Source organism: Bos indicus x Bos taurus, chromosome 29 (assembly GCF_003369695.1).
Source record: "Bos indicus x Bos taurus breed Angus x Brahman F1 hybrid chromosome 29, Bos_hybrid_MaternalHap_v2.0, whole genome shotgun sequence".
Taxonomy (NCBI): domain Eukaryota; kingdom Metazoa; phylum Chordata; class Mammalia; order Artiodactyla; family Bovidae; genus Bos; species Bos indicus x Bos taurus.
In genome coordinates, this window is record NC_040104.1 from 5884017 (window position 1) to 5909217 (window position 25201).

A 25201-nucleotide genomic window follows, 5' to 3' on the forward strand; every position below is an offset into this window, starting at 1 on the left:
CCTCCTGGCCAGTCTCAGTGCCTGTCACCCACTGGGCATCTGCCTCCTTGACCTTGGCATGGGCATCAAAAGATCCTCGGGCTCGCCCGCCAAGAATGTCATTGAAACTCCAGCATTCTGGCTGGGGGAGGGGCGGGGGGAGGCCCCCCTAAGCACTTCTCCAAGGGCCCCCCCAAGGCAGGTTTCATCAGAGCTGTTCCTGACTCCCAAGAAAAGCCCCTGCCCCCCACCGCAGGCCAGGTCCCCTTTCCCAGCTCTTTTTCTCCTCGTTTAGGGAAAAAAAAGAAAGGGGGAAAAAAAAACCCAACAACAAAGTCTGTCCCACTCCAGTGAGGTAATTGAAAACAAACTTCTTCCCCACCCCCCCACCCCCCCACCTCAGTTCTGGAAGTGCAGGAAAGTGAAGAGCTGCCCTGGGAACCCGGCTCTGGGCAGGACCAGGACCGTGCCTCCTTCTCTGACCCGCAGCCTCGAGGGGCGAGAGCAGGGCCGGCAGGGTACCCTTCTTTCTCTGGGGGCACCAGGGCGGGCGTGGTGGGCACAGGCTCTGATGCCCTTCTTGAGAGGAGTCACTGTGCAGGTCTGGCCCACCACCACCTTTCCCTCCTTGGGGCGGCAAATAGACTACAACAAAAGCAACTTATTACCAAGTGATTTAATTGGTGGTCTGGCCCTCTAGAGCATTCAAGCCTTGGAGACCAAATGACCAAAGAAAAGTGGAGTGGGGATGTCTGCACGCCCCCAGATGAGAGCGTTTCCTCTGCACTCTCCTTGGCAGTCATCTGTGCAGGGAGAGAGGGAGACCCTCCAGGGAGGGTCTGGGCTTATGGGTCTCCTAGGGATCTCGCCTGGCGAGTCCCTGTCCAGTCTCGAGGGAAGGACGGACAGAGGGCACTTCACAGCCCAGCCACCCCTACCCCACCACCCAGAAAGCCCACAGCCCCAACTCCAAAGGCAGGAGAAAGCAGAGTCTTCATGGGAAAGCATTTCACAAGTGGGGACTCTGGGTCTCTCCATCGCCTTGCACCCAAGCGGTCTCGCTGAGTCACCCCTGAAACCTCTGGTGTTGAAACTGGTCCGGTGCCTCGTGCTGATTAATGAATTACGAGTCCCCCACCCATAAGCACTCTCCTGGCCAGGGGCAGGAAGAATGCAGAACCCTGTGAACTGGAGGGAAGAACCCTCTGCCAAGTGCCCTCTTCTTCCCTCCGCACTGGGCAGTGGGCCTGTGGTGCCCTCTACCCGCCCCCCCACCGGGGGAGGGGCATTGTGAGCCGGTTAGTCACCTGCCCCAGCCCGGGCGCCTCGCTTAGCCTCGGTGTTTGGAAATGGGACAGGCGGCGGGACAATAGGCAAGGGGGGCGGTCAGCCCAGACAAAGGGCAGCAGGAAAAACACCATCACTTGCTTCGAAGCCAGCTCGCTGGCATTTGGGAGAATGTGTCATTGCGTTTACTCGGGGTGGGGGGTGGGGAGTGGGGAGTGAGGGTGGGGAGGTTAGAGATGCTGAGGCAGAGGTAGGGTGAGAGCGGGACCCCGCCGGGGGTGGGGGGCCGGCGCCCCAGGCCGACACCCAGGGAGAAGAAAAGGGGCGGCCAGCTCACTCCCCTGCCTGGGGAGTTTGCCGACGGACGGATGCCCTCCCGCCCCCTCCCCCAGGAGGCCCGGGGTGGTACCGCCGCAGCCTCGCCTCACCTCACCCCCCCCTCAGTGTTGTGGGAGGGAGAGGAGCCCCAGAAGCCCTCCCTTCCCTCCTCCCCCCTCCTCCCCCCACCCCGGGGAGGGCCGCTACAATTTGTGGTTACAGCTTTACACGTCAGAAAAAAAAGTTTGCAGAATGTCCCACACCGAAAAAAAAAAAAAAATCCGAAACCGAGCGAAAAAAAACCTGCGAGTGGGCCTGGCGGATGGGATTATTAAAGCTTCGCCGGAGCCGCGGCTCGCCCTCCCACTCCGCCAGCCTCCGGGAGAGGAGCCGCGCCCGGCCCGCCCGGCCCCCAGCCCCATGGACCTCCGAGCAGGTAGGAGCCAGGCGTCCGAGGCCCCGGCCCCCGCCCCCGCCCGGGAGCCGCCAGATCCGGTTCCCGTCCTTCCCCCGGGGAGTCCCGAGCCGGGGCCGGGCCGGGGAGCCGGGCGCTGCCCCCGCCTGCGGGGCTCGGGCCGGGGCGGGGGGGCACGGGCCGGGCGCCCTCGAGAGGGGCCGGGCGGGGACGCGGCATTCCTGGAGTCCGCTCGGCGGGGCCGGGAGGTGGCCGAAGCGCGGCGGGCAGCCCGGGCGACCCACAGACCTGGGAGGCGGCCACCTGGAGCCCGGCGAGGCGGGGTCCCGGGACCGCGGAGGACCGAGCCCCGCGCCAAAGTCGGGAGAGCGAGTCCGAGGAAGGAGCGGGTCTGCGGGAGGAGACGGCGCGCGCGGAGGAGGAGGGGGCCGGGAGAGGAAGCGGGCGGGAGGGAGGGGGGCTCGGGGGAGTCCGAGGCCGGGCCGACGGGAGGCGAGGGGAGGCCGACACCTCGGGCCGCGCCGCTCTCCCTCCCCGGCCCGCCGGCAGGGGAGGGCGGGAAGGAGGGCGGGCGAGAGGAGGGCGGAGGGCAGAGCCGCGCCGGGCTGGTCCGGGCCGGGCCGCGGGAGTCGCGGCTTCCTCGCTGCGCGCCGCGCGGCCGGAGCCACCATGCTGCCCGTGGCGGGCGAGCCGGCGGCAGGTAGGGGCCGGGCGGCGGCCGCGAGCCCCCCGGGCCGGCCCGCAGTGGCCTGGGAGTGATTAGTGAGGGTGGGCTTGGTGAGGGGGGCGGTGGCGGGCGCAGCCCGGCCGGACCGGGCAGCAAAGTCTGTCACCGGCGGGGGAGCGGCGGCGGCGGCCGCTTGGCCCCGGCGGCCCGCGGGAGGGCGGGCAGGGAGTGGACGGCGCGGGAAAGGGCAGCGGCCCGGCCGAGCCCGGAGCCCCGGCGCCCCCGGACCCCGCCCCCGCCCCCGCCGCCGGGAAGGGAGCGACCGGGCGGGAGCGGGCCGGGGGCGGGGCCGGGGGCGCCGGGGCCACACAGGGGGAAGGCGCCGCCGCCGCCGCAGGGAGGGGGCCAGGATCGAGAGGTCACCGCCGAGGGGAGAGGGCGGGCGAGCGGGCCGAGCCCCTCGAGGGAACCCCCAGGCCCCGGGCCTCGCCCGAGTCCCCTCATCCCGGTTCTCCCCACCTTCCTTCCCAGCGACTCCGCTCTGCGCTCCAGATGCCCTCCCCAGACTCCCACCTCCCAGAGGACGCGTCCCCGCTTCCTCCTGCGCCCGGCCCGGCCCGCCCCTCTGGGGTAGGAAGGGGCTGCCGGGAGGGGAGGGGCGGCTGGAGGTCCTGCTTGGCCGGCGAGGTCCGAGCCTCGGAGAGCGGCTGTGGTGGGACGGGGTGGGGGGACAGGACGCGCTCCTCGGTCGGGCGCTCTCTGACCCTGACCCCTCCAGGCTGACACCTCTGTGCTTTCCCTGTCCCCATGGAGCCCCCTCCCCGGCTGCGGGAGCACATGTCTGCCCTTCCCCGCGGGACTCGGGGATACACCCCCCGCGCCTACAGAGCAGACCCGGTGCCCTCACTGGCTCAGACACCTTCGCTGACCTGGAGCCAACCGGGGGGAGGAAACAGGCGCCAGGCAGAGGTGGCAGCGACTGTCCCGCTGCAGCCCTGAGAGGCCTTGCCTCCCAGCTGGTGTGATGGCTCCCTCTCCCCCTGGCAGAGCCCTGCGCTGTCCGCTCACACTTTTGCACACCCCCCTCGGCACTAGCTACTCTGTTAGTGACACTTCACATTCCTCCCCACAATCCCACCTGTCTATTCACACTCTAGCTCCTGTAAGCTCCCTGAGCCCCTCCCACACTCTCTGGATAACAACACCCTTTCAAGCACACCCACACAATTGCTGGACTATTTCCTTCATTTTGCGCTCCCGCACCCCCACCATGCCTGATTTTCTGCCCGGCTCCACCCAGGGTCCTCTTGTGGCACAACCCTGACCCTGGACTCCAACAAAAGCCCGACTCCTGGTTGGGAATGGACTCCTCAAGGCTGGGAGGTGGGCTGCCCACCTGTTTATTTCCCTGGGCCTCAGTTTCCTCTTCTATCATTTAGGCTGGAAGAGAAGGGCAGGGAGGGGGCTGCTGAAGAGGACGCAGAGCAGGAGTGCCACGTGGTTTGAAATTTAGCTGCACAGTGCGATCCCATCACGCAAGGCCAGCCGCTGGATGGGCTGGTGACAGAGAGGTCTCCTGACTTCTGGGCCCACCCATTACCCACTCCCTAAGCCTCTTCTCAGTTGCCTGGGGGATAGGGAACCAAGGAGAGAATGATGGAAGGGAGAGAAGAAAGACAGGGGAGGTGCAGCCAGCTCAGAAGACCAGGAAAGTTGGGCTGTTCCTTTGGGCTTTTCTGAGAAGGGGGTCTGGGCGGTGGCCCCCAGGGCCGTTCCCTGACTCTCCCGCCACCGTGGACCCAGCACCCCTTCAGTGGCTGCGTTCCCGAGGTGCTCCCCTGCTGACCCCTCTGAGGTCACCAGGGTGCTGGGCCTGCCTGGCCTCAAGGCAGGGCCTTCACTCTTCCTTGCACCTCTGGGCAGCACCTCCCAGCTCCTACCTGTCGGGCTGACGGCTCTGAGCCACCAGTCCAAGGTGCAGAGTCTCCTGGCTGACCGGTCCTCCCCACTGTGACTGCCCTGGCCCGTGTGCACTGCTGAGCCCCCTATCTTTCCTGACTGAGGTCAGACTGGGGAGACGGGCTGAAGGGGGCAGCTGCCTAGAGATAGGCATCCATGGGGTCTGCCTGCCTGTGCAGCCGTGTCAGGGTGGCCATGCGCGTGCGTGGGCTGAGTGTGTGTGTGTGTGTGTGTGTGTGTGTGTGTTCATGAGGGGGGCCTTGGTTCCCAGGGCCCAGGGATCTGGATGGAATTAGGGGCTGGCCGGGGCGGGGGCCAGGATGGGGGGGTGGCGGGGGGCCCCCGCAGCAGGAAATGTGAGCTGCTCTCATTAGCTCCTCACGTGCTCAGCCGGATTTATAAACACAGGGGAAGACGGGATGTAAACAATCAGTGGGCAGCAGCCAGAGGCAGAGTTGGGGCGGGGGCCCGGGCTGGGGGCCAGGGCTGGGGGAGGGGGCCCAGGACACAGCCCCCCAGGGGCCGGCCCACCTGCATACCCTGCGCCTGGAGGGGGAGTGTGAGGACTCCAGGGTGCCCCAGCACTTGCCCTCCGAGGGAGTCAGGCAGGCTGCAGGGAGCCCAGGGCCCTCGGCTGACCCACAGGTGTTCTCTGCCCAGACAGCTCTCAGTTTTGCTGCCTGAGAGGTGGGACATCTTGCCCAGAGCAGCAGCCATCCCAACAGAGGAGAGCCCTTTGGCTTTCTACTCCCCTCCTGCCTCTTCTCCCTCTGGATTTCTGAGGCTCCTTCCCTCTCGATCCCTCAGATCCTTCAGCTCTCTCCCCCCACCCCCCCAGCCTTCAGTGACACAGTTACCTCAGAACTGAAATATTCCTGGAAACACCGGCCTTGTCTGGTTAATTTCATGAGCCGTTTTTCTGCCCAGATGACTTTGCTCTTGTTTTTCCAGAGGCTTCTCCCTGTGCCGTCCCTGTGTAGGGAGCCAGTCCTCCCCAGGGATGTCCCACACGGCCCAGAGGGGAAGGGAAGAACAAGGCCCAGAACTGGGTTCCTGACCCCCTGCCCCCACCCTGTGTGTGCCAGGCAGCGCCCAGTCCTAGATCTCTGGCTGGCAGGGCTGCCCAGAGCAGGGTGGGGTAAAGAGCCGAGCCTAGCTCCTAACTGCTGATTCTGCTGGGACCCTCGGCGTCATCACTAACTGCGAGAAGAGACCAGACTCAGTCCCAGAAGGGCTGCTCCCTGCTCAGCAGGTCTGCAACCCCTGAAACTAACCCCTCGCTGTGCCCATAGGATCCTGGGCACTCAGCCAGCCAGCCAGGCTGAGGGCAGCAGAGAAGGGCCTGGAGTTGTCTGGGATGTGAAGAACAGGGAATAGAAAGGAACTCAGGGGGACTTCCCTGGTGGTCCAGTGGTTAAGACTCAAAGTGTGTACTGCAGGGGGCATGGGTTTGATCCCTGCTTGGGGAACTAAGATCCCCCCAACATGCTGCTCAGTGCAGCCAAAAAAAGAGAGGGGTGGGGAGGAAAAAGAAGGGAACTCAGAGTCAGCAAGAGCTAGGGGTGGAAAGGAAGGATGAGGAGAGGACCATTTGGGAGGGAAGCCACAGGCTACAGATGGAGAAGAGGAAAAGGGGAGCCTGTCTCCCTAGGCAGCAGTTATGGGTCTGGCCCTGCCTTCTGTCCTGAAACACACATGGGTGGGGCACGTGTGTGCATGTGTGCATGCATGCACACACACACATATCCTCAAGCAAGAGCCCTTCACTCAACACAGCAGAATTCCTGAGACTAGAGGCGCCCTGTTACCGTGCTCCATCAGTGCAGCCAGCCGGTAAAGCATCTGAAACAGTCAGACTGACCAGCGGGCCACTGCAGGTCGCACCTGAGCCCTGCCCTCCACAGAGACCTTCCAGACCGCGTGAATCCTAAACCCTCCGAGACCAAGCATATGACTAAGTCTAAACATACCTGGTGTTAATTCTAACTCCACACTTACCATAAATCTTAACTACAATCAATTTGTTAAACCCATATCCAACTTATTTCTATCAAAGCAAGTCATTGTAGAAAATTTGACAGGATATAATCTATAAAAGAAGGAAACCACTCTCGACCTCACACCTCCCCAAGCTCAAAACCCAAACTAGCCCTACTCTGAGTGACATACCATGTATCACCCCATCAGACAGCTACACCAACAGATGCACAAACGTCAGCCCCAGCCAACCCTCTCCCTGACCAAACCTAACCACATCCCCCAGCTGGACTGAAACCTCAGCCACACTCAGTCAGCCAGATCCCAATAAACTAACCTGAAACTTTAAAAGGAACCCAGTCCTTAAACCTAATCTAGCCCAGTGCCAATTACAGCCTTACTCTCTCCTAACCCTCATTGCCACTGCCAATCCCAAGGCCCACTGAATCCTGGTCTAGTGCTCTTGACCTTGAACCTCACCTAAAAGCTGGGAACATCATGTTTCCCAATGGTCGAGCCTTTCCTCACAGCTCTGACCCCTGGTCCTGGTACCCTGCGCGGCCCAAACTCTCCAGTACCGCCAGTGGACAAGCGGGAGTCATCAAATACGTCTCATGCTGTCTCCGCCCCACCCCCGGCCTGTCTTCACGGCAGACCGATCCCCAGGTTTCATTCAGGTCTAACTTTTTCCCATCTGATACCCTAGAGGAGCATGGGGGCAAATCTCATTGCAGCCAGCCTCTCAGAGCGAACACCACATTTCCTTCAGTCTAACTCGATCCTATACTTTTCACGCACTGGAATCAAATCCCAGAATATAGCCCCCCACCACCCACCCAAGCCAGCCCCATGTCCTTCAGCCCGCCCGGCCCTGGTGTCCACAGCTACACCTTGCCTCTGACCCTGGTGGTCTGACCCTGCGTCCTACCTCTGGCTCAACTCCCACTCGTGGCTGCCTCTTGCATGTCCCTCTCAGGGCTGACTTCTCTCAACTTGAATCTCTGACACGTGCTGTTTCCCAACCCCTGGGCTCCCCCTAAGCTGCAGAGGGTGGGAGAGAAAGCCAAGGTACAGCTGGAACCTGGGAATACTGATTCTGATTCGCAGTCCCTCGGCCTGTCCCCCCACGTACACACACACACACACACTCACGGTGACTCTTAGCTGACACACAAATGCTCTCCAGTATCTCCTGGTAGACACACAGGCCAAGCCCTCGTCCTCAAACACAAATATGCCTCCATGAACACTCTCTCAGACCAGGAAGCGCCCCCCCCCGCCCCCGCCGCTCCATTCCGCCTGCTCCCATCTGGTGTCCCACCCTCACCCTGCTCCCACCCAAGGTGGGGACAGACACCTGCCAGCTGCCTCCTGGGCCAGGCCAGGCCACCCTCAGGTTCCTCACTGCCCTGTCCACAGGGGACTCGTGGGGGATGCTCGCGTGTCTGTGCACCGTGCTCTGGCAGCTCCCTGCAGTGCCAGCCCTCAACCGCACAGGAGACCCGGGGCCCGGCCCCTCCATCCAGAAAACCTATGACCTCACCCGCTACCTGGAGCACCAGCTCCGCAGCTTGGCTGGGACCTATGTGAGTATCGGGGCTGCTCAGGGGCTGGGAGCTGGGTGAAGAACGGGGCTGAGAGAAGAGAGAACACCTAGAGAGTGGGGGTCCTGGTGAATGACGGGGTGACGGGGAGGGGCTTGGGCTCTCAGGAGTCCCCCTGGCTGGCCCATCTCCTGCCCTCCCTCTTGGGGAAGGTGCCCCCTCCTCCCCATCCCTGGCCCCAGGACCAGGCATGTGGGCAGGCCTTGCACCCGCCTTGGCCCACTGCCGCACTGGCTGCCGGCCCAGCCGCCCGCCTCCCCCTGAGGGCCAGGGAAGTCTCCTCTGTTTACACCGTGTTGTGGTGTCTCTTGCCCGGGTGGGGCTGGGTGGGGCTGGAGGGCCCCACCCCCCATGCCTGTGTTCCAGCTCGTCTCTGCCCCAGACCTGGGGCCCTGCTGCTCTGGACCCATGGGCCTCCCTTCTGTCTGCCTCTCCCATCCTGGCTGGGCCTCCTAAGGGGGACTTGGGGAGAAAAGGGGGCTGTAGGGAACCCCGGCCAGGAGGGGCAGGGGGTTCGGGATGTGGATGCAAGCTATGCCATAAGGATCTGGGTGCGGTCCGGAGGTGCTCGGAGAGCCCAAGAGAGAAGGGAGGAGGGTCGGGGTTGCCGAGGACCGTGGGGAACTGGCCCCTCTTCCCGTGTTCCTCCTCCACATCCCAGACCCTACTCTGGAGCCAGGGAAAGCAGGGGGAGGAGGGTGGCGGGGGAGCTGGCTCCAGCCCCAGGATACACCGAGGAAATTAGTTTGTCTCTGAGCTTGTCAGCGTGTGAACCTCCCCCTGGGGTTGCCTATCCCAGGCCTCGCCTCTTGCTTCTCCCTCTCTCTCCCAGCTGAGCCGGCTCCTTTGCCCTCTCCCTGGGCCCCAGGCCTCTCCCCTGAGGGTTGGCAAGATTCTGTCCTCGTCCCTAGACTGTATTCACACCCTTCCTCCTGCCCAGCTCTTGAGATGGCCCATTTCTGCCTCCGGCAGCCCTGCGCCTCTGAGCCCTTCTCTGGGGGCCTCAGCGAGGACCATGTCCCCTGCCCTCCAGCGAGTGGCCCAGGCTTGTCAGGGGCAGGCGTAGCTTGGATGCCCCCCGGCCCTCTGCCTTCCCACCCGCTCTCCTTTCTGCCTTCCCGTCCAGGAAACCTCTGCTTGACTCTGCTACCCGCTCCAGCTCCTGACCCTTTTTCTTCCCCGGGCTTTCCCTGCCAAATTCCCTGAAGGAGTGGTCTACACCCTCTGCCTCCACTTCCTCTCCACCCACTCACTCCTTAACCCCTGCAATCTGGCTTCCAGGCCACTGGAACGGTTCTCTCCAAGGTCGTCAGGCACCTGGTTCTTGCCAAGCCCAGCGGTGTTCCTGAGCCTCACTGTCCTCACTCTCTGTTTTGCAGCCCTGCTGCTGAGCCCTGCTGCCTTCTCGAGCTCCTCTTCTTGGCCCTGCACTCTCCTGGTCCACCTTCACCTCTGTGGCCTGGCCTCCTGGGTCCTCAGGGCTCCTCTTCCGCTCTGCCCTGCCCCCCACGGGGCGCTGTCCCAAGGCTTGTGCTCTCAGCCAGTCAGCACGTCCTTCCTGAGTTTCTCCTGCGTGTTTTTCTCTTTCTGCACTTCTCCATAGGGGAGCTCATCGCCCTCGTTGCTTCAACTGTCACCTCCATGCCAATGACATCCCTGGAGAAACTTAGGGGAGGCCTAGCATGGAGATGGGGCCAGTGTCAGGGGACGCAGGAAATAGAAGCTTTGGGGGCGAGCATCTCCCAGCAGGCCAGCCGGCTCCTCCGCCCCCCTCCTTCCCCATCGTCCTCTCCTTTTCACAGCTGAACTACCTGGGCCCCCCTTTCAACGAGCCTGACTTCAACCCCCCTCGGCTGGGGGTGGAGACTCTGCCCAAGGCCACTGTCAACCTGGAGGTGTGGCGAAGCCTCAACGACAAACTGCGGCTGACCCAGAACTACGAGGCCTACAGCCACCTCCTGTGCTACCTGCGGGGCCTCAACCGCCAGGCCGCCACAGCCGAGCTGCGCCGCAGCCTGGCCCACTTCTGCACCAGCCTCCAGGGCCTGCTGGGCAGCATCGCGGGCGTCATGGCAGCTCTGGGCTACCCGCTGCCCCAGCCTCTGCCCGGGACTGAGCCCACCTGGGCCCCTGGCCCTGCCCACAGTGACTTCCTCCAGAAGATGGACGACTTCTGGCTGTTGAAGGAGCTGCAGACCTGGCTGTGGCGCTCAGCCAAGGACTTCAACCGACTCAAGAAGAAGATGCAGCCTCCGGCCACCGCAGTCACCCTACACCTGGAGGCCCGTGGCTTCTGATCTCCGACCACTCTCTCCTTCCCTTCCTCCTTCCAGTCCTGCTCCCACTCTAGGAGGGAGAAACGCGTACACCAACACTCGTTGAGCCAGGAGACTGAAGCCGTGAGCCTCCAGCCTCCCTGGACTTGGAGGATGGTGTGATGCAATGAGGCCCATCCCCTCCTGGCCTCCCTAAGTCCTACGGGTCTGAGGAAGAGGTGCAATAGGCCCCATCCCATTTCCACAGGACGTCATGCTCAAGGGCACCCAGAGTGGCTGCAGTTGGCGTGAGGCTCTTGCAGCTTCCTGCTTCCTGCCCACCACTTGCCAGTGCCCACTCAGCCCCTCAAGTGGCACTTCCAGGAAGCGTGCCTGTAGGGCAGGGAGAGGGGGGGCACCATCACATGTGCCTTTCTGGGGTGAAACCCTTTGGCTGCCCTGCTCTCCTTAGATGGGTGTTGCTCCCCCACCCCTCAAACAACTCAATACATCCAGTTCAGGAAACACACGGTGGCCAAGTCCAGACGGAAGAGATGGGATGAAAAATGGAAGAGGTGGGGTCTGCAATGGAGGTGATACTGAAAGCAGAGGGGCAGGGACAGACTGGACCCAGGGGCCACCAAGGTGATCCGTGGCACAGGGTGTCATCCAGAAGGACATGGCCTTGGATTTCCTTGCCAGCTCCAGGGTGCCTCCCCTCCGCCCCCTTTCCCAGGGTATCTGTGGGTTGCCCAGGCTGGGGAGGGCAACCATAGCCACAGCCACAGAATTTCCTGAAAGTTTACATTGTGGTAGCATTTCGGGGTATGGGGGCAGCTCCCCTAGGCCCTGCCCCCCAGCCCCACCCAACTCATGACTCTTTTAAGTTTGTTGTATTAATATTTATTTATTTGGAGATGTTATTTATTAGATGATATTTATTGCAGAATTTCTATTCTTGTATTAACAAATAAAATGCTTGCCCCAGAATGTCATCTCTTTGCTTGACCTCGCCCCACCCCTGGCTCTCATCCGTGTTCTCCTGGCCTTTCCTCTGCCCACCCCCAGCCCTAGGCTCCCACACCTGCTAGTGAAGGGCCAGAAGCCCAAGAGTTAGCCCAGGAGAGGCCGAGCCGGGGAAGAGGCTCTCTCCCACGTGTCCACTGGGGAGACGCTCCTGCCCCTCACCCATCCTCTTATTGTTCAGTCCCTCAGTCATGTCTGACTCTGTGACCCCGTGGACTGCAGCACGCCAGGCTTCTCTGTCCTTCACTATCTCCCTGAGTTTGCTCAAGATTCATGCCCATTGAGTCAGTGGACTCAACCATCTCATCTTCTTTCACCCCCTTCTCCTTTTGCTTGCAGTCTTTCCCAGCATCAGGGTCTTTTCCAGTGAGTTGGTCCTTCGAATCAGGTGGCCAAAGTACTGGAGCTTCAGCATCTGTCCTTCCAATGAGTCTTCAGGGTTGATTTCCTTTAGGATTGACTGGTTTGATCTCCTTGCTGTCCAAGAAGTCCTCCCAAATATCTTCCCCTCTGTCGCTTCCTTTCCTCCTCCCAGCCTTTGCTAATCCACCTTACTCCTCTGGCTCACTTTAGTGGTCCTGTAGGTCTGTCCCTGTGCAAAGCTGCCTGTCTGCCCTCTGACTCTCTCTCCAAGCCCCTCAGCTTCCCCAGGACCCCCACCTGGGGCTACCTGTCTGAGCCCCCAGCAGTAACCCTCACCATCTAGACACTTTCCATCTCCCATGGAGCGTGACAGACTGAGGCCAAGTCACAAGCTTCAGCTGTGATTCTACACTTTGCTCTTCCACATAAAATTAATAGAGGAGAGAGAAGAACTCACACTGCAATGCAAGCAAATAAGACAGACGCTGTTCAAGGATGATGTTGTTTAGTCGCTCAGTCACGTCTGGTTCTTTGCAACCCCATGGAGTGTAACCCGCCATGCTCCTCTCTCCATGGATTTTTCAGGCAAGAATACTGGAGAGGGTTGCCACTACCTTCTCCAGGGATCTTCCTGACTCAAGGATCGAAGCCTCGTCACCTGCTTGGCAGCCAGATTCTTTACCCCTGAGCCACCTGGGAAGCCCAATCAAGGATGACCTAAGCTCAAATTCCAGGTCCATAACCTACCAGCTGGGTGACCTTGGACAAATGATTTAAAGCTCTCTACTGTCCAGTTTCCCCATCTGTAAAATGGGTAAAATTAACACCCTTATAAGAATGTTGGAAGGGATAAGAGACACAATGACAGTAAGATGCTTGGCTGAGGTGCCAAGGATCCATAATCACAGATGACTGATATCAGCATATCAGGATGCTCTGGTGAAGAGCTGCTGGGTGGATCCATGTGCTAATTGTTCCCAGGTAACATGGGGATATTTTACCAGGGCCTCTTGCAGACAGTGCCCTAAGTGAAGGGAGTAACAAATGAGGGTGATGTCAACCAGTTGACAGATATTTTAAAGACCTAATTACCTGCCCATCACTGTGCTAACTGGTGTAGGAGAGCCAAAAGAAGGCCAGGACCTGACTTGGCTGCTGCCCTTACAGAGCCCAAAGTCTCTCTGGGAAGAAACCGGGCTCGCCTGAGCCGATAAGAAACAAAAGCACAAAATCCTGCTCCTGCAGACAGACCCTGGGAGGTGGTGACAAGTGCAGAGTCACTGGAAGCGGGAGATCTGGGAGTATAGGTGCGGGAGCCACGAACCTGCTTGTGGGTGGCGTGAGCCGGGCTCTGTCAAAGGTCCCTGAGTCACCTGACCCAAGGGGGAGAACACACCCACCCTGAGGGGTCCAGGCGTGCCCAGGGACACCTGCAGGTCCCACCACCCGCCAGCCTAAGGAAATAGAAAGAAAAGGGCATCTGGGCTGTCTCCATGCAGTGGTTGTTCTGTGAGGCACCAGGCAAGGGGCTAAACAGGATGCAGGCTGAAGGAAGGTGCTTCCCGCCTACTGTGTGCTTCCTGGGGGCAGATTCTGAGTCTTCCCCATTTCCCTCTCCAGCATGCAGCTCAGGCTCAAGCTCAAGCCCAAAGAAGGTGTTCAATTAGCGTGTGGAACTAAACAATCCAGGAAAAGGGACCAGCCCCCGCCCCATCCCCACCCCCTGCCAAATGCTAGAATCCAAGGCAGAATTTGATTAAGTGCAGAAAGACGCAGGGGAAATACTATTTGAAGGAAGGAGTGATGGCATCCAGGCAGGCAAGGGCCCTGCTGGTCTGAGAGCTCCACTGGGGAGGAAGTGGCGTCTGCAGTCCCCGCTGTATTCCCAGCACCCAGGACACAGTGGGTGCTCCTGAGGGGGATCTGACACCGTTCCTGGAGGGTGGGCAGGACCAGGGCTGGTTGTGTCCACCTCCTTTTTAACCAGGTAGCATCCTGAGGGCAGGCTCCACCATGTATTCATTGTTGCATCCTTGAAGCATTTCCCCACAATGATAAAGTACTCGATGATCTGATTTGAAGAGCGATGATCTGATTTGAAGAGCATAGAGACAACAGTATGTGAAAAGCCAAGGGAAGAGCATTTCAAAGAGGCAGCCCCAGGAGACTGGAGAGGAGATGGGGGGAGAAACTGCATTGGCTTTGGTCACCAGGGAGTCCTAGGCCACCTTTGCAAGAGCAGTTGAGAGACACTGAATTGTGAGATTAAAGAAGGAGGTGGTAAGAAGGAAGGTGGAAGAATAAACCTATTCCTTCCAGAGTTTAGTGGCAAAGGGAATCTCTAGAGTGAGCAGCAGAATCACGGGAGGTGTTTTGCTTGGGTGGTTTGCTGTGGGCGTTTTTACCTGCAGGAGGTCAGGACATGTTGTTGCTGTGTGAGGGGTGGTGGGGGAGAAGGACTGAGAAGTTTGGGGGATGGAATCAGGGACAGGCAGAGGAGAATCAAAAGGGCTGCTGGGGCACCAGTGAGGTCAGCAAACACTTCTCTGCTGTGGACTCATCAGCAGGATTGTGACATTCTCTGACATTTCCTAGAGAGCCAGAGGTGGCCAGAGGGGGTGGACAGAGTGAAGAGAGGCTATTTCCCAAGGTTGAGAACTGGCAAGGCAGGGATGGCAGAGAATCAAGGGGTGAGAGGCTCCAGAGGGCTAGAGAGTGCATGTTGAGTGGCTGTGAGCTATTGAGTTGTGTGCAGGGGTGCTGGGTGGGAGCAGAGGGAAATGGTTGGCGGGGGGTGGGGAGGGGGGAGCAGGCAGTGGACACAGAGGAGAACCTAGCCGGAAAGGGCATTTTCCCCTAAATAGTTCCTTACTATGACATCAGTGCTGAGTCTTTCTTTGGGGTTTGGCCCTGTGGACCATGGGGCAGGCAGCTCCTGACAAACCACAGCTCATCAGGATTTTCTGTGAATGGGTTTATCATGGGTTCTCCATCCACAGATGCTTCAGGAGAGGTGATGAGTTTTCAATGGTTATCTTCATTAGTTAGTGTCACTGGTTATCTCATGTTCCACCTCTTAAGTATGATATTATAGCCAGAGGGGGGAACAGTGGAAACAGTGACAGACTTTATTTTTGGGGGGCTCCAAAATCACTGCAGATGGTGACTGCAGCCATGAAATTAAAAGACACTTGCTCCTTGGAAGAAAAGTTATGACCAACCTAGACAGCGTATTAAAAAGCGGAGATATTACTTTGCCAACAAAGGTCCATCTAGTCAAAGCTATGGTTTTTCCAGTAATCATGTATGGATGTGAGAGTCGGACTATAAAGAAAGCTGAGCGCAGAAGAATCGATGGCTTTTGAACTGTGGTGTTGGAGAAGACTCTTGAGGGTCCCTTGGACTGCAAGGAGATCCAATCAGTCCATCCTAAAGGAAATCAGTCCTGAATATTCATTGGAAAGACTGATGCTGAAGCTGAAACTCCAATATTTTGGCCACTTGATGTGAAGAACTGACTCACTGGAAAAGACCCTGATGCTGGGAAAGATTGAAGGCAGGAGGAGAAGGGGAAGACAGAGGATGAGATGACTGGATGGCATCACCGACTCAATGGACATGAATTTGAGTAGACTCCAGGAGCTGGTGATGGACAGGGAGGCCTGGTGTGCTGTAGTCCATGAGGTTGCAAAAAGTCGGACGTGACTAAGCGACTGAACTGATCTGACAGCCAGAGGCCCAGGGAGGCCAAGGTCAATTTAAGAACCTGAAACACAGAGCCCTGCAGTCCCCACGGTTGGGGCAGCTGCGGGGGCGGGGGAGGGCACTACCGCTAGACCTCCTTTTGTCCCCAGAAAGGCTAGGGAGGGTGGGAGGGAAGGAGAGAAGGCCCTCTTCCCTGTTGCTCCCCACCACCCCCACCCCACCAACAGCGCATGAAGAAGAACTCTCACCCCCATGTTGAGATGCCTACCAGATGGAGAACTGTGAGTTGGGTGAGGCAACGTTCGGGGTGGTGGGGGGTGGCGGGTATAGTCGACTCTGCTGGGAGGCGGTAGGGGGGCAGTCATGCTTTGCCAGCTTCCTGCTTTTGCAAAGACTGACCCATATCTAGGACTTCTGTCCCCCCTTGGTGTGTGGGGAGATTCATTCAAGCACTCGCTCTCACACAAACACATATTCTTCACCCACTTGCCACAGCGGAGAGGGCCAAGGGAGGCCCTTGTTCCTCTTAACCTAGAGGGCAAGGGCGATGATCCAGGCCTGGTTGAGCACTCTGACGGGTGGCTCCCTCTCAGCTCCCCCTTATTCTCTGGAGCCACAACTGTCCCTGCCTTTGTCCCTTCAAGTCTTGAGCTCCCTGACTCAGCCTGTTTCCCCAGTTTCCCAGCAGTGGACAAAGCCCTCATCAGTGGGGTGGGGGTGGGGTTGGGGGCAGTGAGGGAGTCACTGTGAGCTTTAGAACCAGAGCTGCAGCCCTCTCCCCAGCCTTCAGTGTCTCTCAGCCTTCCTAGTTCAGAGGCCACCTCTAGGCTCCTCCCCACCTGGCCCTCATCTCCACAAGGCCAGGCCGATGGGGTGGACGTGAAGGAGGACCCTCCTCCCAGCTGGACAAAGTCTGACACCTGGTGGCCAAGGTGAGGAATGGCCAGAAGGGCCCCTTTTCAAAGTTCCCTAGGACTTCTTTAGAGCCGGGAAGGCCAAGGTGAAATAGGTGATGGGAGGGAGGTTTGCATGGGGTGGTGGGGACAGGGCAGAAGAGACATCCAGCGGCAGAAACCCAGACCCAGGGGAACTTCTGCCTTCCCCCAGGCTCCTGAAGCCCATGAGGCCAGAGAAGCTGGAGCAGGAGGAAGGAGGATGTCTGAGGGGATCAGTAGGGACCAGGAGGAGCTGCCTGAAAGAATTCTGGCCCCACAGGGTGGGAAACGGGGCTCAGGGGTGTGAGTCTATTGCCCAGAATCTCCAGCTTAGGGTGGGTGGCAAGGCCTGAGAACCTGAGGAATGGGGGTGTTGGGGAGGGAAGGAGAGCGGCTGCACCCCACCGTCTGCTGGGCCCCAGGCAGCTGCTCCCCTTTCTCTACCTGCCCCCTCTTCTGAGCTCTGACAGGCCCTTCCCGCAGGCCCCACTGTGGGGGGGGGGGTAGGGAAGGGGCTCTTAGGGTGCATGCGCAGTGCTGAGGCCCCCCCATCCTGCCGCATTGTCTGAGCTAAGCCAGGCCTAATCCCCCTTCCCCTCGGAGCAGTCAATGGCAGGCCTCAGCCCTGAGGAAGGTGCTGGGATCCTATTCCAGGTCTTTTCTCTCATTTTCTCTTGGGTTCCCCCAAGATTTTGGACTTGGCCTTGAGGCAAGGGCCTTGAGCGTTCCGAGGTCATTCCTGCTAGTCTCATCACCAGCCAGCCTCTGGGGATCAGGGCTGACAAGGAACCTACACCTGGGTCTCAGGAAATTCCCTGAAAGAGAGAGAGTTCAGCCCCCAAGCTAGACCTCTGGCTTGGCCTTCCAGCCTGAAGCCTGAACCACGACAGGCCCCAGGACAGCGGTTTTGGGGCTAGGCCAGGAGGTTGCCTGAGTAGGGATAGAGGTTCCAGGAAGGAAGAGCAAAAGAGGCAGACAGGGTTGGGGAGCAAAGAAGGAAAACACCTGAGGATGGGCAGGCGGACGTCTGGCCTAGTTGCCAGCACAGCTTAGGAATCCAGATGCCAAGTTGGGCAAGGATGCCAACTGGACAGGGATGGCCCCAAAACCCCTGACTGCCAACTCCTTCAGGCCCTGGGGCTTGAGCCCACTGCTATGTGACTAGGAGAGGGGGCCATGCTGCCTGTGGAGAGTTTGCTCAACTCCAGGCCAGAAAGCCCATCTTAGGGTGCCTGCACTTGAACTGATAACCTGGACTAGGAGAAGCCAAAGGCCAAGGGAGACATCTTCCAGGCTGAGTAGGGCAGGCTAGCAGGGCCTGGACCAGGCAGGGCTGGGGGCAGCTGGCACGGATTGCCCAGAGACGGCCCATGGAGCCAGCCAGGGTGCCAGAGGGGAGAGGGACTAGCTCAGGCAGCAGTAGGAGCCACTGTGGCCGCCCAGCCGCATACCCCATTTCACGCTCCCTGGGCGGTGGCAGGGCCCCACGGCTATCAGCTTTCAGGGGTGGGAGGGACCAGGAATGAGGAGGGGTCTGCCCCACCCATGGCTCCCTACTCCCTCAGGGCTTTGTGGGCTCAGAAGCTGGGTGCCACACACCTCCGGACACGCCCTCTGGGGAGGGGTGGTCAGACCCACAGAGCCTGAGCACCATTCCTCCCTGGAGTACTCCCTGCCTGACTGGACACCACACCAAAGCCCTTCCCACGCCTGGTGGAGAGGGCCTCCCTGTCTTCCTCCCCATCACAGCAAGGCCCCTGTCTCCCTCCGTGTGGGCCCCACTTAGTCCAGGAGGCAGATGGGGGGATTAGACCTGGCCCAGCCCAAACAATAAAGCAGGGAAGGGCCCTCCAGCTCCGTGCAGTGCACCCAGGAGCTCCCACTCCTCCACTCCGCTCTCCTCCAGGAAGGGATGGGGAGAGCCAGGCGGGAGGAGGCCCCTGCAGACACAGCCTGTTCCTGCTCCTCCGCCTCCTCTTTGGTGGTCTGTTCTGCAGAGCATTCTCCTCCCTTGTGCCACACTCCTCCTGAGACAGGGCACCCAGACCCGACCCCACCCCACAGGGCACCCACCCTCCCTTGTGCCCCGGGAGGAAGAACCGGACGGGATCTGTAGAGGGCGATTAGCACTGGGCCAGGCCCTGCACTGATTCCCAGACTCCCACTGGCCAGCACTTTTGCCTGCTGCCAGGAAGTTGGTAAGGAGGAGGCGGGTACAGGGGTGAGTCAGCGATGACAGGAGCCCAAGGGACAAAGGTCATGGGTGGAGAATTGAGAGACACTGTTTACAGCAGCCCACCTCCTCCAGGAGGACTCCAGTGCTAAGCCAGCCTCACAGTACAACGCATTTCTGGCCCTGTCGTCCTCTTCTCGTTTGTTAGGAATTTGATCCTTGCACTGCCATTTGTGTGTCTGCTTGCCTATTGGCCTGTGAGCTCCTGGGGGACACTGAGGGACAATGGTTTCACCAGGGCCCCACCGTGCCTGTGACTTCCTACTTCCTACTTCCTGTTATTTTATTTTGGCTGCACTGGGATGCTTGTGGGATCTTAATTCCCAGAACAGGGATCGAATCTGTTCACCCTGCAGTGTAAGTGCCGAGTCCTAATCACTGGACTGCCAAGGAAGTCCTCAGTACTTCCTACTTTCAAGAACCATTTCTGTCTATTTTAGTTGAGAGAATATGTGGGAAAGTGCTCAGGACAGAACTTGGCACACTGTGTAAGTGTTAGGTTTATTGTCGGTATTTTCTGCTCATACTCTCACATTGGGACAAATTTTACTGACGAAGGACTAGGGGTCCAACACACTCTGGCCTCCTGCACCGTGTGGAATCTTCCTGAACAGAGGGCAGGCAGGGCCAGGCTGTGGGACCCTGGGACAGTTGAAGAGGCAAGCACTCGCCTGGACTAAGAGTGGGCAGTATTTCTGGGCTCAGACTGTGAGAAAGGAGCTTTCAGAACCCCTGGGCTTCTCCAGCCAGCCAGGTCTCCTGGGGCAGTTGGGGGCGGGGTGGGAGCAGGGAAGGGGTCTGGATTAGCCCAAACTCTCTCCGGACCTCCAGACCTGCCCCCACAACGCTCTTGGGGCCAAGGGGCGGGAGTGGAAGTCTCCGGCTGGGCTCTGGGGAGTTATAGACCGGCCACGGGGATTAGTGAGGCTGAAAAGAACATTTGCCTAGGAAGGGAAAACGGGAAGTGAGAGAAAACGCTCTGTAAGTCCCCCGAGACCCACTGCAGACCAGTGTGGGGTGGCCGGAGGAGGTGGTGCCGTCTGGGGCATCTTGACAGGTCCCCCACTTAGCCTCCCCCCCTCCCCCAGAGCACAGCTGCATCAACTGCCCCGCCCCTGCCTGCACCGCCTGCCATTGGCTGGGACCAGGCCCCGCCCCGCAGAGGCGGCCTCTCATTGGCTTAGGTCTGCTGTTTGCATGCTTGCGGGGGTGGGGGAGACGCGTCATTCCCTGGAACCCTCCGACTTCCTTGCTGTTTGTCTGGGTCGTCCGTCTGCCCATCGCTGGCCCCAGGCTCGCTCTCTGGCCCCAGCCCTCTCTCGCTCTCTCTCAGCAGCTGTCTCTCGTGCCCGCTGGCCTGCCTCTCCTTCCCGGCAGTGGCCTCCTCCTCTGCCTGCCTGGGTGGCCGCCATGGGCCGGAAACGGCTCATCACTGACTCCTACCCTGTAGTGAAGAGGAGGGAGGGCTCCGCTGGGCACAGCAAGGGGGAGCTGGCACCAGATCTAGGTCTCTGAGATGTGGGAGGGCGGGAGGAGTGGACGTGAGGGACATGAAAGGACGTAGGCAGTGGAAGGGGAAGTGGAGTATGTCCTCTACTTCCGACACCCAGCCTACTTCCGACACCAGTGGACAGCAGAGGCAGAAGGGTGGTGAGAGCTGGGGAACAGTGGGTCAGCTGTGAGCCAAGGGGCAGGGCACAGGCCTGGGCAGGCCTGAGGAACAGCATATCATTGCAGGGGAAGAGCCCCTACCCCTGAGCGTGGATGAAGAGGAGCTGGAGCTGCTGAGGCAGTTTGACCTGGCCTGGCAGTACGGGCCCTGCACAGGTGAGAGCCCCTCAGGCCCGAGAGCACATCCAGGGGCCAGTCCTGCCACCCACATGTCTCCCAAGCAACCCCAGCCCCTGCCTGACCCTCTGGGCACCGTCTCCTGAGACGGTGGGGTGTGCAGGTCCTAACACACCCCTCCAAACATACTCTCTAGCCTGGACTTTCCCCTGCCCACCTCGAGGCCTCACTGTCTTCTTTCCACTCCTACAGGGATCACACGGTTGCAGCGCTGGCATCGGGCAGAGCAGATGGGCTTGAAGCCTCCCCCAGAAGTGCATCAGGTGCTGCAGAGCCACCCCGGGGATCCCCGCTTCCAGTGCAGGTCAGAGACAAGCCGGGGAGAGCTCTGGGGGGTGGGGCAGGGACTTCAGGTACCACCGGCCTGCTGGCCCCGGATGGGGGCTGTCCTGACCTGCGGGAGAAGTAGGGTAGACTTGGGGATCAGCCCTGGGCAGGCAAGAAGGTTCTACAAGGTGCTGGGCTCAGGAGGCAGAAGCTTGCCTTGCGTAATTCTTATCTCTGAGCTAACGGTGGAGGAAGAGTACACCTGGGGCCCAAGGGACTATTTCGTGCTCAAAGGTTGGCCAAGGGCTTTAGGCCGTGGCCAAGAGCTGGGGCTGGTGAGAGCAAGTGGAGAGACTTCACTGACTCGGGTTTCCCTCCATCCCGACCCTCCTGCACAGCCTCTGGCATTTCTACCCGCTCTGACGCGCCGCCAAAGACCTCCTGCCTGCTACTTGAGAACCGGACACAAGTGAGAGCCAGTTGCTGCCCCACGGTTCAGCTCTGCTGTGGAGAACATTTGGCAGGAAAGAGGCTCACAGGGAAGGAAAGAGGCTGAATCTGGAGGTCTAACCAGCCGGGTTCCAGGGCCCCCTCTGAGAATCGACACAGCGGAAGCCAGGTGCCCCCTACAGGCAGAGTGGTCTCTGAGGAAGAGGGCTTGGCCATGACACTTCTGAAGCCTGCCACACCCCTGACCTGGAGCCTGTGGTCCCTGGCATGATGTGGCAAATCAGGCGCAGCTTTGGGCAGAACCAGACTCCGGCAGAAGGCAGATGACCTCAGAGGCCAAGGTGCACCCGCTCCTCAGGCTGGGAACTCAAGGGCAGAATGGCTGAGCTCACAGGGCAAGGGGTTCACTAGTGCTTATCAATAAAGAACTCTGAGCCTGGAAACCTGACCAGTCTCTTTTTGTGGCCCTGCCTGGGCTGTTGATAGGCGGCTGAGAACCAGAACCGTGCCCTCCTACAAGCTGTTTGTGTCTCTTCCACTCCTAACCCTAGACCGGAGAGGAAGGAGAGACACCTTCAAAAAAAAACAACGGTCAGTCCCCACAAGCGCTGGGCAACCTCTGGCGCCCCCTGGTGGTGCACAGGAAAACGACTCTAGCCACCTTCACCGACCAGCCAGGAAAAAACCACTGAACCCATCACTTAGCCTGCCCAGTGCCCAACTCACAAAAATGGGTCCTTTGTCAGAGCAGGACCCATGAGCCCACTTATAAGGTCCAGACAGACATCACATTCCCAGAAAGCACCTCCACTTGCCACTGGGGGCCACCTGGCTCCAAAGCAGGGTTGTGGGAGAGTTTCAACTCACAGGACCTGCTCAGAGATGGCCATAATCTGAGAAGCTTCAGTAGGGAACTGACAGGTCCTGGAGATGGAGGAGAACTGGCTGTATCGACAAACAACGCTTAGGGGACCCTGGGACACGGAGAATGGAATCAGTACTTATGATACCTCAGCTCTCTGTCCTGCGGCAGCTGGAGACAGAACTATTAATTCCCTGGAAGCAGGCCCAGAGGGCAGCAAAGTAGTCTTTTTATTGAGCGCTGACCATGCCTCAAGTACTTTGAATGTATTATCTCTAAGTTTCCAAAAACATCTTCACAGTAGGTTTTACGTAGAAGGACACTGAAGCCTAGACTGTTGTACAGAGTTGCCCAGAAGCACCAGCGGGTACGTGGTGGTGCAGTCGAGGGGCCATGTGCACTAGGCTCTTCCCGTCTCCCCCTGCCCCGCCTGGCTGGGGAGCACCTGCTGCGTGCCGGACTCAGAGGCCCTCTGGGGATATCAGTGGGAGGAGGACAAAAACAAGCACATAAGTATTATGTCAGGCAGTGGTCAGTGCTGGGCAAATGAAGGCGAGAGGACAAAGAGTGCCACGCACCTAGAGAGGCTGTGAGGGGAGACTCTGGCAGAAGAGACAGGAAGCACCCTCCCCAGGCAGGCGTGCTCCCAGAGGACGCGAGGGGAGGGTGAGGGGAAATGGGGACAGAGGGGTAACCAGGTTGGTCCCAGGGCTCCTTGCAGACCAGGGTGAGGAATCTGGATTTTATTCTGAGTAAGAGAAGAAGTTGTCAATGGGTTTTAAGCCAACAAATGACAAACTGATGGCTGTTGGTAGAAAACACAGTGGGGGGCTGGGGGCAGAAGAGGCAACACAAGCACTCAGGAGGCTGGGAGTTGGGCCTCGTGAGAGGTGATGGTGATGCGTCACCATGAGGTGATGGGTAGGACATGGAGGTAGGAAGTGGCCAGATTCCTTCTGTATTTTGAAGGAAGAACTGACAGGACTTGCTGATGGGTTGGCTGTGGGGTTTAAGCAAGAGAGGAGCCAAGGATAACTCCAAAGGGTTTGGCTTGAACAACTGGAAGAACAGAGTTCCCATTACTAAGATGGGAAAGACTGCGGGAAGGGGAGGGTGGGGCAGGGAATTAAGAGTTCAGATTTGAGGTCTGTGACACATCCAAGCTGGGGAGTCGGCAGTGGTGGATACGTAAGTCTGGAATTCCAGGAAGACCTCTCGATTTGAGATAGAAATTTGGGCATCCTTTAGGTGGCAATGAAAGCCATGTGTGGGCATGAGATTACCTGAGTGAGTACAGACAGAGGCAAGGGCCTGAGCAAGGAGACTAAGGAGGGGCAAGACTGGAGGAAGTCGGGAGAGGGGAGGGCCTGGGAGGCCTGGGCAGAGGGTGTTTCAAGGTCTCAGATGCCTCTGACAGGCTGGTAAAATAACCTGAGACGTGCACGCTGGACTTGGCCACATGGAGGTCACTGGAGACAAGCAGCTCCCCTGGACTGGTGGGTATAGGACTGGGCCTAGAGTGGGAGCAGAGGGAGGGGCGGTGGAAGTGGAGACAAGGAGCAGGCCAGGCCTTTCAGGGACCTTTTATCGTGACGGGAGCAGAGAAGTGAGTGGCACCTAGCGAGGATGTGGGGTCAAGGAACGGTGCTTATTATTGGTTGTCCTGTTCCATCTTTTGTGTTAGGGTGACGGCACAGCATAAAGGCCCGGTGCAGGGACAGACCCAGTGGGGTGGGGCACTGCAGGCCGGGGGACAGAGGAGGCAGTGTGATGAGTGGGGTCTCTGTGGAGTGAGGAGGGCCAGGACCAGTGCACAGGGAAGAGTGTGGCCTTAGATCAGAGCATCCAGTGACGGGAAGGGAGGCAGAGGGGGTGGGCCAGCTGCAGGGAAGAGGACATGGCTGGGGCAGGGGACATTCAAGAATCAGATGTTTGCTGACAGCCTGGTACGCTGGGAGGGAGCAGATGTTTACCGAGCACTGACCCGTGCCATCTGCTGCGCTTCACGTCACCTAGCTGACTGCTCAGAACAATCTCGTTAGGTATCAGCCACTTCCACAGATGAGGAAACCGAGGCTGAGAGGAAAAGTGCCCTGCTTCATCAGTGAGCACCAGGGCCCAACTCCCACCCAGGCCTGCCTTCCCTCTCTGGGACCCCGCACCTGCATTCGCACCCACACCTGCGCTCCAGGTGTTCAGGATGGCATCGAAAAGACCTACCCATGTGGAAAGTGAAAAACAACGTACTATGAGTGCCACCCGGGGGCAGGTAGGAAGGTATAGACAGGGTTCTCAGGAAGGACTGAGCACGGCGTGTCACGGGGACCCTCATTGCAGGGCCCTGTGCCCAGGCCTGCCACATCTCGCTGCATGACCCCTGCTCAACCTTATCACACGTGGCCCCTCAACTCATCAGGCCACTGCTTCTCAGACCTTTCCACTGCAGAATGAGCGCACACTCACCCCTGGGACCACTCTGAATATTCTTAGCAGTTGTGTGTTTTATCTTTGGCAAATTTTGTATTCTATTCCACGGTATGTCTGAAGTAGTTGCTGTAACATAAAAACGGCTGAACCTGGGGCATCTCTGGTGGTCCAGCGGTTAAGACTCCCAGCTTCCACTGCAGGGGACGGTTCAATCCTGGTTGGGGAATGAAAATCCCCCATCATGCATCGCACAGCCAAAAACAAAACAAAAACGGCTGAACTTACTTATCAAGTAAAATGAACCCCAGGAAGACACATTCATGTGTGGCCTGTGGCTGGTTTCAAATACCACGACACACCCACTACCACAAGCCGAGGCTGAGCAGCACAGCAAACGCACCGAGCGAGTGTGTATTGGGAGGAAATGGGAGGTCAGTGGCCCTTGACGGGTGAGTAAGAGTCAGCAGACAGAGGAAAGCATTCTAGACTGAGGGAGTGGGCTAAGCAAAGGCCGTGAGGAGGGGTGGGTGTGTGCACCCAGGGGAAACGCGTGGGGACTGCAGCACGTGCTCTGTGAAAATCAGCATGGCCCAAAACTAGCGTTTCGGTGCTTGCTACAGACCC

General features: G+C 59.2%; 2 protein-coding genes across 7 annotated transcripts; both read left to right on the plus strand.

The window, feature by feature from the left end:
- Positions 1-1785: 1785 nt before the first annotated feature.
- CLCF1 (cardiotrophin like cytokine factor 1) lies at positions 1786-11453 on the plus strand. 6 transcript variants are annotated; one of them, XM_027532686.1, is made up of 4 exons: positions 1786-2020; positions 3198-3296; positions 8022-8188; positions 10009-11453. In XM_027532686.1, exons 1-4 carry the CDS (start codon positions 1837-1839, stop codon positions 10501-10503), a joined length of 945 nt encoding a protein of 314 aa, XP_027388487.1. In that variant the 5' UTR covers positions 1786-1836; the 3' UTR covers positions 10504-11453. The 6 variants fall into 6 exon arrangements, with proteins under 6 accessions (XP_027388487.1, XP_027388488.1, XP_027388491.1 ...); XM_027532690.1 differs by lacking the exon at positions 1786-2020 and adding an exon at positions 2219-2388; XM_027532688.1 differs by lacking the exon at positions 1786-2020 and adding an exon at positions 2613-2699.
- Positions 11454-19925: 8472 nt separating this feature from the next.
- On the plus strand, positions 19926-21731 carry POLD4 (DNA polymerase delta 4, accessory subunit). The gene is made up of 4 exons (XM_027532692.1): positions 19926-20230; positions 20461-20550; positions 20764-20875; positions 21237-21731. Exons 1-4 carry the CDS (start codon positions 20134-20136, stop codon positions 21259-21261), a joined length of 324 nt encoding a protein of 107 aa, XP_027388493.1. The 5' UTR covers positions 19926-20133; the 3' UTR covers positions 21262-21731.
- The last annotated feature ends 3470 nt before the right edge of the window (positions 21732-25201 follow it).